General features: G+C 38.5%; 2 protein-coding genes across 3 annotated transcripts; both read right to left on the bottom strand.

The window, feature by feature from the left end:
• Positions 1 to 165: 165 nt before the first annotated feature.
• On the bottom strand, positions 166 to 5,281 carry eno1b (enolase 1b, (alpha)). Of its 2 annotated transcripts, none has more exons than XM_015023520.1 (12): positions 5,172 to 5,281; positions 4,984 to 5,077; positions 4,351 to 4,446; positions 3,642 to 3,700; positions 3,492 to 3,561; positions 3,217 to 3,350; positions 2,896 to 3,118; positions 2,261 to 2,458; positions 1,308 to 1,509; positions 1,123 to 1,231; positions 895 to 953; positions 166 to 488 (listed from the first exon to the last, which is right to left on the bottom strand). In XM_015023520.1, exons 2-12 carry the CDS (start codon positions 5,066 to 5,068, stop codon positions 419 to 421), a joined length of 1,305 nt encoding a protein of 434 aa, XP_014879006.1. In that variant the 5' UTR covers positions 5,069 to 5,077; positions 5,172 to 5,281; the 3' UTR covers positions 166 to 418. The 2 variants fall into 2 exon arrangements, with proteins under 2 accessions (XP_014879006.1, XP_014879007.1); XM_015023521.1 differs by having other exon boundaries at positions 5,209 to 5,279.
• Positions 5,282 to 6,332: 1,051 nt separating this feature from the next.
• On the bottom strand, positions 6,333 to 14,495 carry LOC106940706 (sodium- and chloride-dependent GABA transporter 2-like). Its single transcript, XM_015023510.1, has 10 exons — positions 14,356 to 14,495; positions 14,127 to 14,227; positions 13,043 to 13,133; positions 10,102 to 10,775; positions 9,883 to 9,995; positions 9,646 to 9,783; positions 9,391 to 9,493; positions 8,354 to 8,454; positions 8,096 to 8,266; positions 6,333 to 8,010 (listed from the first exon to the last, which is right to left on the bottom strand). Exons 4-10 carry the CDS (start codon positions 10,292 to 10,294, stop codon positions 7,918 to 7,920), a joined length of 912 nt encoding a protein of 303 aa, XP_014878996.1. The 5' UTR covers positions 10,295 to 10,775; positions 13,043 to 13,133; positions 14,127 to 14,227; positions 14,356 to 14,495; the 3' UTR covers positions 6,333 to 7,917.
• Positions 14,496 to 14,696: the final 201 nt, after the last annotated feature.

The raw sequence follows: 14,696 nt of genomic DNA, 5'->3' as shown, positions 1-14,696 counted from the left end.
CCTCCCTCAATTTTCTACCTCCCTCCATTTAAGACCATCAGCAAACATGTTTTCTCCAGTTAACAGTTAGCAGGTATGAACAGGGAGAACAGAAAGGTCTTAATCTGGGATTTAAATTCTGGGCTCCAACATGCATTGAAAACCTCCATGACAAAAAGAGAAAAATGACACAAAATAATTAATAATTTAATGGTATTTTTTTTTCACTAACAAAACTTTATTATCTTCATCTCCAAAGTGCAGGTGCTTGTTGTGAAAACAATATTGTACTACAATCAGATCTATTATTTTCGTCACCAGAGCTCATGGCTGACATGGCTGGTAGTTTTTACTTACTGAGAGAAGGACTTCTGCACATCTAATTGTTAAACTGAAGTGTTCACACACATTTTTGCATTCACCAGTAAAAATGTCTCATTCACTCAATTACAGGATTCCTGAAGTTTTTCCCAGCAAACTGCGCCTTGTCCCCCAACTCCTCCTCGATTCTGCCAGAGAGAGGGGGAAAAAAGCAGGGTGTTTCAATTCAGCAAACATTAAAACATTTCTGAACTGGCAGTTCAAACTGCAGTTTTAGATATTCTAAATGATACAATAGAGTATTTTTCAAAAAAATATTTATTGCTCTTTAACTTTTATAGTGTCATAATACAAATGTAAAATTTAGTGTTTTTTGTATTTAATGTAACAGACCAACTGGCAGAGAGACTACAATTATAGTTAGTGGGTCACACTTGCAAACACTTTTGCAAGGTATTGTATTTAGAAGGTTTTCAGTCTAATTCTAGTTTATTGTAGTTGTAAGCAATTATTACTACAAAAGAAGAGAGTGAAATAGGGTATTTTGACCAAATGACAGAAATTATTAAGTGTTTCAATGAAACTAAAGCTCACCTCAGGATCTGGTTGTATTTAGCCAAGCGCTCAGAACGACAAGGAGCCCCCGTCTTGATCTGGATATGATAAAAACATTTAGTTTTTGTTTCCCAGACACGTGATTGACTGCTGGCGACCAGCTTCAAGTCTGTAACTTATTATCCACTCCAAAAAGGTGAAAGTTCATATTATCTGCTTGCATGAATACATGTTTATTTAAAGCCTGAACATTGCTCTGTATATTACCTGTCCTGTGCACAGTCCAACCACCAGATCGGCTATGAAGGTGTCCTCAGTTTCCCCGGAGCGGTGGCTCACCATCACACCCCAGCCGCTCTCCTGGGCCATCTTACACCTGCAGGGCGCAGACACATTTCACTGGAGTGTCACCATCATACTGGTAACTGTGGGGTGAACTGATGTCGACTTACGCCTTCATTGACTCTGTAACTGTTCCAATCTGATTGACTTTGAGCAGCAGACAGTTGCAGGCCTTTTCCTCCACCGCCTTGCAGATGCGGCTGGGATTCGTTACAGTTAAATCGTCTCCGACAACCTGGATGTCTGAACTCTCTGTGAAGTTGGTCCAGGCCGCCCAGTCGTCCTGGTCGAATGGATCCTCAATGGACACCACTGAATAAATGGTTAAACAGGTTTTCAGTAGACACATAGTGTGTGATAGTACAAATAACACCCCATAAGCTTTTGAAACCTATTTCAATGTTAAAATTCAGGCTTTTTGTCACATGCAGCTGAATCACCTCAATTAGTTTCAGTGCTGCTAAAATATATAATGACTTCTAAATTAGCCAGTCAAGCAGTGTGCATAGATGTTTTAGCTTCCCAAGCTGCATTTTCTTCCTAATATTTTATGAACTAATAAAAGAAAAATCTTCAAATAGGTAAGTTTTCTTTAAATAATTTGATTTTAAGTTCCACAGAAAATCAGCAAATGGATACATTCTTAATAATAAATATGCTAGGGTCCACGGTAGGCCAGAAAGTTAAAATTTGACCTGATCTAACAAGAACGCCTTCCACTGTCCCCTACACGGCCTGTAGAAAACTCTACCAGGTAACCTCTGAAGTTGTCTGGTTGCAGTGGATTTTCTGTAGGGGTATCAAAGCAAAGTGGGCTAAAAATGAATGCATGACACACTTTTGAGGTCCTCGTTTCCTAGTTATGCGATAATTTGCATTTGTGCGTCACATAAAATCACCTTTAAACACAATAGAGTTTGTTATTGTAACATGACAAAAGAGAAAATGTTCAAGGGGCATGAACAGATTGTATGGCACCGTTTATCCTCAATCATCTTGTAGTTAAATAATTAATTGCGTCCTAGTCTCTTCCTGAAAAATCAATGTGTAAAAACTTGCAAACCTGGATAATCCTTCACAAAGCTCCTGTAGAGATCAGCCAGCTCATCTGGGGAGATGTAGCGGCTCGGGTCGTCAGGCGACTTGAAGTCCAGGTCGTATTTTCCGTCCCGGTAGAACTCTGACGCAGCTACGTCCATGCCGATCACGACCTCCTCTGTGTACCCAGCTTTAGCAATGGCCTCTTTCAGGAGCTCCAGAGCTTCAGGGTTTCACAGCCAGCGCAAGCACATATGGAAAAATGAAACATTTCACTGTCAACATGCTTTTGTGACTTTTCTGTTGCTTTTTGCTATTAAAATGACAAATGTGAGGGGTGTGCTGTAGTGGTGCTGGGGTTAAGCACAACCCACATATGGAGGCCTTAGTCCTTGACGCAGCTGTCACAGGTTTGATTCCCGGCCTGGGTGACCTTTGCTGCATGTTTTCCCCTTCTCTCATTACCCACTTTCCTGTCAATTAACTACCAAATAAAGGCCACTAGAGTCAATAAAATCTAAAAAAAAAAAAGACAAACGTGATCATGCAAGTCATCAGGGAACTGATTTGTATGTATGAAGACCTATGTTAGTCGCATGTTTCTGTAGTTGCACTTTTTCAGAAGCTTGTTGGGATGGCATCAACAGTAAGAATGCCCACCCTCCTTGTTTTCCAATATGTTTGGAGCAAAGCCGCCTTCGTCGCCCACATTCGTGGCATCCTGTCCATATTTCTTCTTGATGACATTTTTCAGGTTGTGGTAAACCTCTGCTCCGATACGCATGGCTTTCTTGAAGGTGCTGGCACCGATAGGCAGGACCATGAACTCCTGCATGGCGAGCTTGTTACCAGCGTGAGAGCCGCCGTTGATCACATTGAAGGCCTGATGGTGGCGGAAAACAGAAGAGACACGAAGCCTGTAGTTAACTGAACTAGAGGAACCCTGTGAATGTGCATTTGCTGTTTAATGAAAAGTCTCACCGGCACAGGCAAGATGACCTCAGGGTTACCTGCCAGGTCAGCAATGTGGCGGTAGAGGGGAACGCCTTTTTCTGCAGCGCCAGCTTTGCAAACAGCCAGAGAAACACCGAGGATGGCGTTCGCACCAAATTTGGCTACAATAAATGAAAATATTAGTGAAAGCTTAGCAGTAAGATAACAAAATACACACATTTTATGCACACGAGATTCCAGCTAAAATTGAACCAGACATTGAAGATAGCTATAGGTGAAGTTACATAGAGATGGTTTCTTACATTTGTTCTCGGTGCCGTCCAAATCGATCATCATCTGGTCAATTTTCTCTTGGTCAACCACAGAAACATCCTGAGGAAACAGGAAGTGTCACACATCTGATTTCCATCAGTGAAGACAAATTAACACTGGGAACATAACTGCTGTCTTACCTCACTGACCAGTGCAGGGGCAATAGTTGAATTAATGTGTTCGACAGCCTGGGAGACGCCTGTAATGAGGAGTTAGTTATGCTCTCACTGCATAATGCACAAGTCACTCAAAGGGACAAACTCCAGAACACATTACACCTTTAATGCTCCTAATTTGCACCAAATTTATGAGTGACAATGTTAATCAGAGTAAAAAAAAATCCACCCTGTTTTGATGCCAGAGCTGATCCAATGTTGTATATTAAAATAATTTGATTTGGGGGCCTTCCAGCTAGCATCAACTACTACAGCTTGACTAAAGGTGCATTCCCACTGCAGGAATGTGTAAAAGAACCAAGGTATAAGGTATAAGAAAATATTTTTAAAAGATAGAAACTCTTTACTGTCCAACTACATGGAATAAAGTGAAACATTTTCAGCATCAAGAATTCTTCCTTGATAACCAACTAATTTATTTTTGTACAAAATACAGTTACAGTGCAACTAGGGGGCCTCCTGTTGGTTTGGAGGGTTTATTATGCCTTCGATCGTCTGATTAATGTCATATCTTGCTCTCCATTCACCACATGAATGAGAGGGAGCACACAGATACATGAAAGAGATGTAAATTTTTAAACTATGAGGGAAATAAAGCCTGTTAACATTTTAGGTAAAGGCACAAATTCAGCATGCCGTTTCCAGCATTGAACAACAATAATGACACACAGACCTTTCCCCAGGAAGCGAGACTTGTCATTGTCTCTCAGCTCCAGAGCTTCATAGATCCCAGTAGAAGCACCGCTGGGAACAGCAGCCCGAAACAGACCTGGAAATCATCCAGAGGCACAAGAACACCAAACACAATGAGTAAACAACTCAAAAAAGCTACATTTCCCCCCCAGAAGATTTAAATTTTTAACTGAGCCACACTGTTACTGTATTCAAGGTTAGCAGGAGGATGCTACATGGTAATGGTGGTGACAGTACAATGTGCATAAAGTGTGCAAAAGCAGCAATATAATATAAAGTCAGGTTGCTGCTTAACAAGTTTCTGGACAATTGTTTAGTTTCCAGAAACAGACAGATGTTCAGTCATTGTTCTCAGATTTCTTTGCAAACACTGCTACAGGCTGAAAGTGTGTAGCACAAAGGCAACATTTACCAATTTCTCCTGAAAGTTTTGCAAGCAGTTTGTTGGTAAAGCAATTAAAGTGCTTTGGGGAGTTCACGTAAATGATGTTTGAGAAATTGGAGGACAGCCAAAGTTCAATTATAGTTTATCATTATAAGAACACATTGTCAATCAATTTACATCCTGATATCCAGGAACAGAAACGTATTGAAGTCAAGTGTACAGGCCTACCTTTGTCAGTGTAGAGATCAACCTCCACTGTGGGGTTTCCACGAGAATCAAAGATCTCTCTGGCGTGGATCTTAATAATAGACATGGTGCACACCTGAAGATGAGACACAGGTACACTTGTTAATACTGAAACAAGCAAACAAAAAGATTTAAATGAAGTTATCACTGGGTAATATTAATTACTGAACCTCTTCCTCTAGCTGGAGTACTCAAAAATATCCTGACCTAGCTGCAAGCTTAGGAGAGACAACAGACAAACTGCCACTTTAATTGGATTAGGCTTGTTCAGCTGATGAGTCACATGGATGGCAGGATAATGAACTTAGGCCATCTGCCAGAGAACTGGAGACTGTGAAAGGGCGTAGTTGCTTTTAGAAAGCTTGGGTTTATAGCTCTGAATTTCAGCCATGTCATCATGAAAGTTTAAAACAGAACTCCTGTAACTCTATAGCCACTCTGCAAATAATATATCATGATATCTGTTTTCGCTATATCTCTATATACCACCAGCAAACAGAGGAAAAACTACAAGATGCAATTCATGGTGAGCTTTGATCAAATTTTTGTTCACAAAGCTGCAGGAAAAAAAAGATCTGGCATTGAACTGCTGCAGATATGGAATTTCAACTGATGTCTGTCAAAAAAAACATTTTCCAACAAAAAGTGAAAGACATTTTTGGTTTTCCGGGTCTACATTATGAACAGGTCACTTTTACAAAAACAGCTTTCAATAAGTTACACGAATCATGCTCTGAAAACCAGAAGCAGCAGAGTAATTATGCTCCGCACCTAAATATCTGGCTAAAATCCTGGCAGGGTGCAGCGGGAAAGAGCAACACATGTATGGAGGCCTTAGTCCTCCACGCTGTCTGGGGTTCGAGTCTGACCAACGACCTTTATCACGTCTTCCCCGTCTCTCATAACCCACCTTTTTGTCAGACAACTGCAAAATAAAGGCCACTGGAGTCAACAAAACATTAAAAAATAATTTTACATATGGAACGGGTCAGAAAAGATGTAGCAAATGGGGATGGTCCTTAATTATGCAGTTTCAGAAACTTTATGTATTTAATCTGTATTATGAACTAAATAATTTCACGCAGACAAGAAGCAGGTTCATTACCAAAACCATTATTTTATTACTATAGAAGTATAAGGTGACATTTACTGGCAAAGGTTATATAACATTATGTTGCAAATGCAATAATTCAAGAAAACACACTGCTAGTAAGTATGTAAAAAAAACCATGCAGTGACATTGAATTGATTTATAAGTTGAAGCTACATTCTGCTTCACATATTAGTGTTTCATACTTATATAGCTTAATGAGGTAAAATGGGTACCGTTTTAAAAAATGACACTGTTGCAAGTATTTCTCTAAGAGGATCGTATGTCTGTGGTGTTACAGGTAAAAAAACAACAACAAAAAAGAACAAGTATACATTTTATGAGTTCAAAAGGATATAGAAGTTTTTCAAAAAATAAGAGTGGCATGCATTTGCATTTTTCTCCTTTTACTCTGATGTCACAAAATAAAATCCAGAGAAACAATCCAGAGACTTCCAAAGTAATTTAATGAGGCTTTAGGAGGATAACCAGCTTCATCTGGATAACATATTTGCTTTTAAATTGAAATACAAGAAATTCATTCTGCACACTTAATCGGCCTTTGAGCAGAGGAGCAACAGGGGACTTGAGCTTTTGGCAGCAGCAGAAACAGAGCCACATTCTTTTCTTCTTCTCTGCCTTGAGATACAATCTCAGCTCTTGTGGTCTGCAGCTTTGGACAGGAACCCACTTCCTCTGATGTTTGCTGCAGAGGTATTTTGGAGGAGAAAAAGTAGCCAACAACAAAGAGAGCTTTGTGTCAACTGGCTTTGGTCGCTATATCTGTACATATTTTCTTAGTTATGAGCAGACCCTGATAAACGTTTTGCCTCCTCGCCCTCTGACCAGGTTTAGTGGGAAATAATGAAAAGTTACAATTTGTGATTAAACGTAGGACTTATCTGCGGCTCTCAACCGTTTGATAACTGAAGATAGGCACCAGCACCCCTCCTGACCCCAATGGGATAAGGGTGTAAAACAATGGATGGATGGATTAATGGACATAGGACTTATTTACAGTGTTTTACAACAGTAGTGAATATGATTATCGATAACCGCACCTTCATGATATAATTTGTCTGGTATTATTATTTTTAGATTACCTTACTGTTATTTGTAATCTAAAATATAATGTGAACGTCATACCTGCCTTAAAAATGTGTCTGTAGTACGATAAACATTAACCTGCACAGATACCAAACACATACGCTCTCTATTTGGAGTCTATGTTAACTTAAAATAATCAAGACCTTATTTTGATCTCTGAGAAAATGAGAAGTAATGGAAATTTACTCACTTATATCAGCATATAAACTCACACACGGACAAAATTATTAGTATTAAAGACCAAAAACCCTACAATGGAATAACTTAAAACCGACTAAAGAAATATAGAAAAATTTATTCTGTTGAAATGTCTGATCTACTTTTATCAGTTTTTAGTTTTTTTTCTGTTGTTTTGTTTTTATTATTTTTGTCAGACTCAAGTTAATTAATTGACCATTGTGGGTTTTTCATTTATTAACACAGAGGTACCTGCAAGTTTTCCCATGTGTGTCTTGGTTTAAGTGGTTTGTCCAGTTATATACACCATATATGGTGTATATGAGAATTTTATTTGTGTTCTGCTTCTGATACACTCATACAGTAAGATCCTTCATATTGTTTGTAGCCTCTCTTCAAATGATGGATTTAGTAAAATAAGCAAATGTGAGGAAAATCAAACTTAAACAGCTAAGCTTTATCAGGTTCATTATATGGTTCATTAAATTTGACAATATGTGTGAACTCAAGAGACTGAATGTTGAAACTGAATGCGTCTTTTCTCAGACGCATTCAGTGAGGGAAGCCTCTTCGTTTCCCATCTCCCTCGACATCCCTGGGAGATCATCCGCAGGCTGGGCGCTCGTCTTGAGGCGCTGGGAAAAGTAGGCAGCAACACAAAAAAACTGAAGGTTTAACATTGTAAATGTTTTGATAAAATATGAAATATCAACTGCTAACCTCCCAAATGGTTCCTTTTCCTTTGGCTAGTTTCCACACCATGTTGAGTGGGATCATAGACAACGAAGACAAGGACAAAAACCAGCCAATGCAATAAGCCCACCATGGATACACATATGAATTGTTGAACTTCATCGGGGTGTATCTCAGGAGCAAGAATACAAAGGATCCCTTTAAAGGAACATGAAAAAGAGAGAACACTGTGGGATCAAATCTAAACTTATCACGTGGAACCAGAGACTCTGTAAAGTTACTTACAAAGCACAAGAGAGGGATGGCATACAGCCAGCAGTACTTGATAAGTGGCAGAGGTTTGTACCCAATCATGTCTTTGATGTTGTCAGAGAACCGTCCAGCTCCTGTAGGAGAGAGAGAGAGGGAAAGAGGGAGAGAGACAGAGACTGCTTTACTGTTGAGTGGAAAAGATAATGATGTGTGTAAATGGATCTATGTATTCCCACCTAAAACAAGAAGTTTCGAAGGTTGCGAAATAAAATAAACTTTTTTTAAATCATTTTTTTCACTTTGAACATTATTAATTTCTTTTTATCACCTCCTTCACCTCACATGGCAGAAAGACCCACTAAGGTGCTCATCTTTTTTTATCTGCTTTTTTATTTCAGTTGTTTCTCTGAGTGTATATTTGGCTGAGTTTAGGTGAGAAACTGTTGTTTTTTTTATCGAAGCGTCCTGGTTTATAAAGATAAACACGTATGCCTTACCTCAATGACATGTTCTCTTTTCTTTCCCATTTTGAGCAGTGGCTACTCCTCCCAGGGAAAAGGCGGGTCGTGACTTACAAGCTAAACAGTCTCAGAACTAAATAAAACCTAATAAAATGAACTATAAATTGAAAAAACATTTATAGCGTCATTCATCCTCAGTTTTTGTTTTCCTAGAAACATTTTTTAAGGTAGGATTTTTAACACCCACTTTTTTGAGTGAAAATATGGATCTGCACAAGCTTTTTAGATATCTTTGGCAAGAATGTCGGTATAAGTCATAAGTCGGTATAGTAAATTTTTCAATATCAAATTTAAAATAAAAACACTGAACACTTCAACCTAAAATAAGCCTGACTGCTAGGCTAAGGGACATTTTCCTGGAATTGAAAAACCTTTTTTTTAAGCCCTTTCTCACGTTTCTCTGATGTTATTTTGATTTCCTCTTGAAGTCACGCTCCTTTTTGTTTAGTAAATCAGATGTACATTTTTAGAGGATAACTGCATCATGGTTGGGTAAAACAATGTAAGTGTATGCTGGTTGGCTAAAATAACATGACAGCTGTTTCTTACCATAAATCCATCCAATAATCACTGACTGGAAGATTGCCATCATCAGAAGTGTGGGTCCGCTGCAGACATAGTGATCAAAGATCTGCAGAATGTAAATTCCTGCCTGAAATCAAAATGTTTAATCAGTTATATGAGGCCAGGTTATTTGATGGCATATCCAAACTCTGAAACAGTTATTATTTATGAGGACCAAGTTTCCTAATAAGACACCTGATTGGTCCAGAAAACAGTCAAAACTGTTTCTTTTAGGCTCACCTCTGACACTAAAAAAAGGCCAAACATAAAGCCACAGGAACAGATCAGCAACAGCAGAAGCTCTCTGCGGTATCCTTTCCTGATCCTGGAAGGACAGACATCTGATAATGAGGTAATGATGCTTTCCAACCCAACAAACTAAAAAAGGGGAGAGTCACACAGAGAGGAGTTACACTGAGGATGTATTTTATGACACACTTACATTTTTTAAAATAAATTTAAGATCTTGCTATTGACCTGACTGTCGACTCCTAAAAAGATAATTATGGAGAAAAAGCACAAGGACCAGAATTGAGGCCAAGGCAGGAGAGTTACAGCTTGTGGGTAGACTATAAAGACAAGTCCGGGACCTGCAAAATAAACCACAAAGGAAATGGTTTATTGAGTTTCTAGTATTGTGGGGCTGATACTAAAAGCATGGCGGTACTCAAGCAAAAACCAGATTTACATCTGTACCTGATTCAGCAACAGCGGAAATGTCGACACCCTGCTTTTGTGACATGTAGCCCAGAATTGAGAAAACAGCAAATCCAGATAAAAAACTGCTTCCACTGTTTACCAAACAAAGATAGAAGGAGTCTCTGCAAAAAGAAAGACAGAAGCAACTTGTATCATGTAAGACACAAATTGTAAACAGTCTGGCAACCATGTCATAAGTGATGTCATTTAGTTGTAGTACGTATAAAGTTGGGATTTGAACTTAGGACCTCCTTCCTTCAAGGCAACAGAATAAACAACTGTGGAATTGCTGTAGGAATAAACAATTATCTTTTCTGGCAAAAACCTAGGACCATAAAGACTCCTCTAAGGTGCTCACCTGTAACAGTCGTTGTTATACTTGTTGTAGCTCCCGAGGGTGGTCAAAAATCCCAAGCACAGAGCAAATGAATAAAACATTTGTGTTCCAGCATCTATCCAGACCTATGAGACAGTCAGAGTTAGTTTGTCCAATTACACTCAAAATTAATTAAAAGGACGTGCTTGAGTCAGGGTACCTGCGGATCAGCGAGCCGTGCAGGATTGGGGTACAAATAGTACTTTATACCATGGAAAGCTCCTGGAAGAGTCACTCCTCTGACTAACAGCAATACTAACAAGAAGAGGGGGAATGTAGCTGTGAAGTAAGTCGCCTGCATAAAATAATTAAAAAAAGTCATCCATCCTGTTAGCAAGATAAACTTACAAACATTGGCTGGAAAAAGCAGTTGTGTTGGCCTCCACGTCTGTCTAATTGCTGCCTTTCCAGGAGGTAGTCATGCACCTTCTCCTCCATGATAAGACTTCATTTATCTCCAGTACATAGTTGATGGTTATCATAAAATCCTTTCTAAACCAGCTAAAAAAAAACACACCCTGCATTGCAGAGCTTCCCGGAGAAAGAGAAGACTCGATTTACTTCATATAAGTGAAACCAAACTGTCATTAATTATTGATAGTTTTAATTTTTATGTTCATGTGAATAAGTAAGGGAGACAATGAAAATGCAATAAAACAGGCTAAAAGCACTGGTTACTTTATTGAATCTAGATTATTTTTTCCTTTGAGTTATACCATACCATACCAACTTTATTTATAAAGCACTTTAAAACTACCACAGCTGATACAAAGTACTGTACATTAAAACACAACATAACAATTAAAAAAAAAAAATAAAAAAAATAAAAACTCTTAGAGTTTAAAAACAAAAAAACATACAATTTAAAACTAGATCCCGCTGGAGTTGAAAGCCAAGTAAAATAGATGGGTTTTAAGATGAGCTTTAAAAGTGGACTGTGAAGGGGCCTCTCTAACGTGCAAAGGCAAGTCTTTCCATAACTTAGGACCCATGACAGAGAAAGCCCTGTCCCCTCTGATCTTCCTTCTGGATCTCAGTTCCTCCAAGAGCAGCTGATCTGCTGACCTGAGAGACCGATAGGGTATGTAGGGGTGAAGAAGCTCAGAGAGGTAAGCCGGGGCAAGATTATGCAGTGATTTAAAAATGAACATAAGAATTTTAAAATGAATCCTAAAATATACAGGCAGCCAGTGAAGTGAGGCCAGGACAGGGGTCACATGTTCCCTCTTTCGAGTTCCTGTCAAAAGTCGTGCAGCAGCATTCTGAACCAGCTGCAGACGTGAGAGCAGCGACTGACTGACTCCCAGATAAAGTGTGTTACAGTAATCCAATCGAGTCAAAATAAAAGCGTGGATCAGTGTTTCAAAATGCTGCCTGGAAAGAAAAGATTTCACTGACGCCAATCGCCTTAAATGATAAAAACTGGACTTAACCACGGCTCTGATTTGGCTGTCCAATTTGAAATCACTGTCCACCTTAAAATCAAGATCTGTAATAACAGGTTTAAAATAAACCTCTAAAGGTCCCAGGGCAACAGAGGAGGACTCACAGGAGCCTCTGGGTCCAAACACCATCACCTCTGTTTTCTTTTCATTAAAATTTAAAAAAGTTCAAGGCCAACCTAGCTTTAATATCACCTAGACATGCCAGGAGATGTTTGATGGAATGGACAAGCAAACCACTACAAACAATCACAAAAGATGATTCTTACATCCGTCCATCCCTCCAGTGTAATTCTGGTTTTACCTTTCCAGTGGATCTCACTCCCTTCCAAACACAGAAGTAGCAGACAGTCCAGGACAGAAGAAGGCACAAAGAAAGGTCCCATCGTATGCTTCCCAAGGTCTCTATGCCAGTGGAAATATTTAAAACCCGCCGCCTATGACATTAGACGCACTGTAAGGCCATGTACAGAATTGTTTTTAAAATTGTATTTTTTTAGCACAATACATTTTTACTCATGAATAAAATGAGAGCTACATTAACAAGCTTCCCTGTCTAAGACAATAAAAATGCAATTACTTTTCAACAATAATATATTATAGTTGTCATTGTTTTTCTTCAAACGAATATTTAAGGGGGCAAATACTGTATAAAATAATAATAAAAAAAAAACATAAATATGCATTTTATGAATCTAAATCTAATCAGTCTGACACTGAGAACAACTGATTTGTGGTATTGAATATTATTCTTGGAAGTGGAAAATATATGTTTCCAAAATATTTAGTATTAACAGATAAAGAGTCTTAAATATATATTCAGTTACAACACAAATAGTTGCAATACACAACAACCTGAGGTATAATGTGGGTTTAATCAGTTACATGTCCTGACTGACAGATCACAAAGGTTTACAACAAAATGTCTAATGCCAAAATTTCATCTTCATCAGTTCACAAGCCCTGCACCCAAATGTGCCATTCAAGGTTCTTAATATATTTGGTATAGTGGTGTGTTCCCATATTTTTGCTGATTAGATATAATTTTAAACAAGAGGGAGCCAAGAATCCTTTGAGCGATGAAGAAAGTTTGTCTGTCCAAAAATGTTCCAGGACTTACTGCCAAAACTCCAGAACAGAGGATGACAAAGATGCATTCCTCCCAGTCCAGTTAGCAGAGCCATTATAGTGGTTTATTACCACACAGTTATCTGAAATATATTAAAAAGTTTTAGAAGTGAAATTAATGTGTATTCTGAAAGGATAAACACCGCCATGGGTTTGTCACACAGCAAAACTTCAATGTATTTTATTTGCACTTTATCCAATAGACGAGCACATTTACATCGCTGTGAAGTGGAAGAAAAATAATACTAATACAAAAAATACAAAGTCTAATCTGTGCATATGTATTCAGTCCTCCTGCCTTTTGCAGTGTTCCTGTCAAATTCACTAAACTTTCTGCCTCTCTGAACATCAGATTTTGAGTTTTCCCACTGACGCTCAACTGGATTTGAGAACTTTAACTAGGCCTTCCTAACACATAAACCAAACATGCCTTGATATAAACTGTATTGTGCCTGTTTCTGTGTTTGTGGTCTTGTTCTGCTAGAAAGTTCACCTGTATGTCTCCCCCCCCAGAATCGGCATAGATTTAGCTCCCTCCATCTTCGCTATGAACTGTGATGCATCTTCCCAACACATTTCACCTTTGCAATGGTGTGTTATTGGGGGAGATGTTTATACATAGTATTTTGCATGTAACACAAAAGGTTAATATTTAGTCTAATCTGTTCAGGACACCTTCCCTCTTCCAACTCTTACATAAATGATAGTTGTGTGCTGTGCTAGACTAATAAACGTCTCAGGTGTAAATCTCTGCAGCTCCTTCAATGCTACTGTGGATCTTTTGGCTCAGATGTTGGATTAAATCATTCTCTGTGAGATGTTAAAAGCTGATATTGTTTGATAATGTTTCTTATGGGGTTTTTTTCTGTCATAATTCTGTTTATATTGGACCGTCATATTAAATTCAAACAAAATACGTAAATATTTTTGTTTGAGTTAACACGACAAAATGTGGAAAACTTCAATGAGGATCAATGCTTTTACATGCATCGTAAGTCTAAACCCTTTAAGGTTTTTTCTTTAACCAGTTACAGTCTTAACAACATGTGTTTTATTGTCATAGTTAATGAATTTACCGGTATTCCACACGTTGTTGCAGCTTGTCCAGGGCAACTCTGTAGAGAACGAAGCGAAGAAGTAGAGGAAAGCCCAGGCCAAAACTACGATGTAGCTGACACTAGCATAAAAAATAATCATCTGACTGGCATATCCCAATCCTAGAAATAACCAATAACATAATTATTGGTTTTTCTTTAGTTTACTGCATTTCATTTTAATTATTACAGTGTTTGTGAGCTTACTTACCTTCAAATAAGGGGCAGACCTTTCTCCAGCACATGATTCCCCCCTGACTGGTGTACTGACCCAGTGATGTTTCCAGTATGAACATGGGAATTCCACAGGTAACAAGAAAAAGTCCGTAAGGAATGAAGAATGCCCCTGAAAATGCCAACAAATATTAATAAAAGCTGTGAACATTGTTATGTCTTGTTATTGCATGTAAAGGACAGCAGGGGGAGCTCTGACTATGGGTAAGAAGACATGCGGTATGAAGAAGAGGAAGAAGAGAGTAAAAGAGAGTACAGAAGCTGAGCTACGTGTGATGCCTGCTTATTCCACTATTTCTACATAGCACACCACAACAT

Source organism: Poecilia latipinna, unplaced genomic scaffold, assembly GCF_001443285.1.
Source record: "Poecilia latipinna isolate Pla-1442-1.1 unplaced genomic scaffold, P_latipinna-1.0 Scaffold3332, whole genome shotgun sequence".
Lineage (NCBI taxonomy): Eukaryota > Metazoa > Chordata > Actinopteri > Cyprinodontiformes > Poeciliidae > Poecilia > Poecilia latipinna.
The sequence above is the reverse complement of the archived record's forward strand: the minus strand, read 5'-3'. Positions and strand labels throughout refer to the sequence as shown.

What these genes read in the sequence shown, in the direction of transcription:
- eno1b (XM_015023520.1), bottom strand. Translation starts at nt 5,068, where the DNA reads ATGTCTATTATTAAGATCCACGCCAGAGAGATCTTTGATTCTCGTGGA. An exon ending in CTTTGTGAAGGATTATCCAG is followed by an intron (nt 1,510 to 2,260) that starts GTTTGCAAGTTT and finishes CCATTTATTCAG; the next exon opens with TGGTGTCCATTGAGGATCCA. An exon ending in AAATACAACCAGATCCTGAG is followed by an intron (nt 489 to 894) that starts GTGAGCTTTAGT and finishes TCTCTCTGGCAG; the next exon opens with AATCGAGGAGGAGTTGGGGG.
- LOC106940706 (XM_015023510.1), bottom strand. Translation starts at nt 10,294, where the DNA reads ATGGTTGCCAGACTGTTTACAATTTGTGTCTTACATGATACAAGTTGC. An exon ending in TTCCGCTGTTGCTGAATCAG is followed by an intron (nt 9,996 to 10,101) that starts GTACAGATGTAA and finishes TTTATTTTGCAG; the next exon opens with GTCCCGGACTTGTCTTTATA. An exon ending in CCATCCCTCTCTTGTGCTTT is followed by an intron (nt 8,267 to 8,353) that starts GTAAGTAACTTT and finishes GTTCCTTTAAAG; the next exon opens with GGATCCTTTGTATTCTTGCT.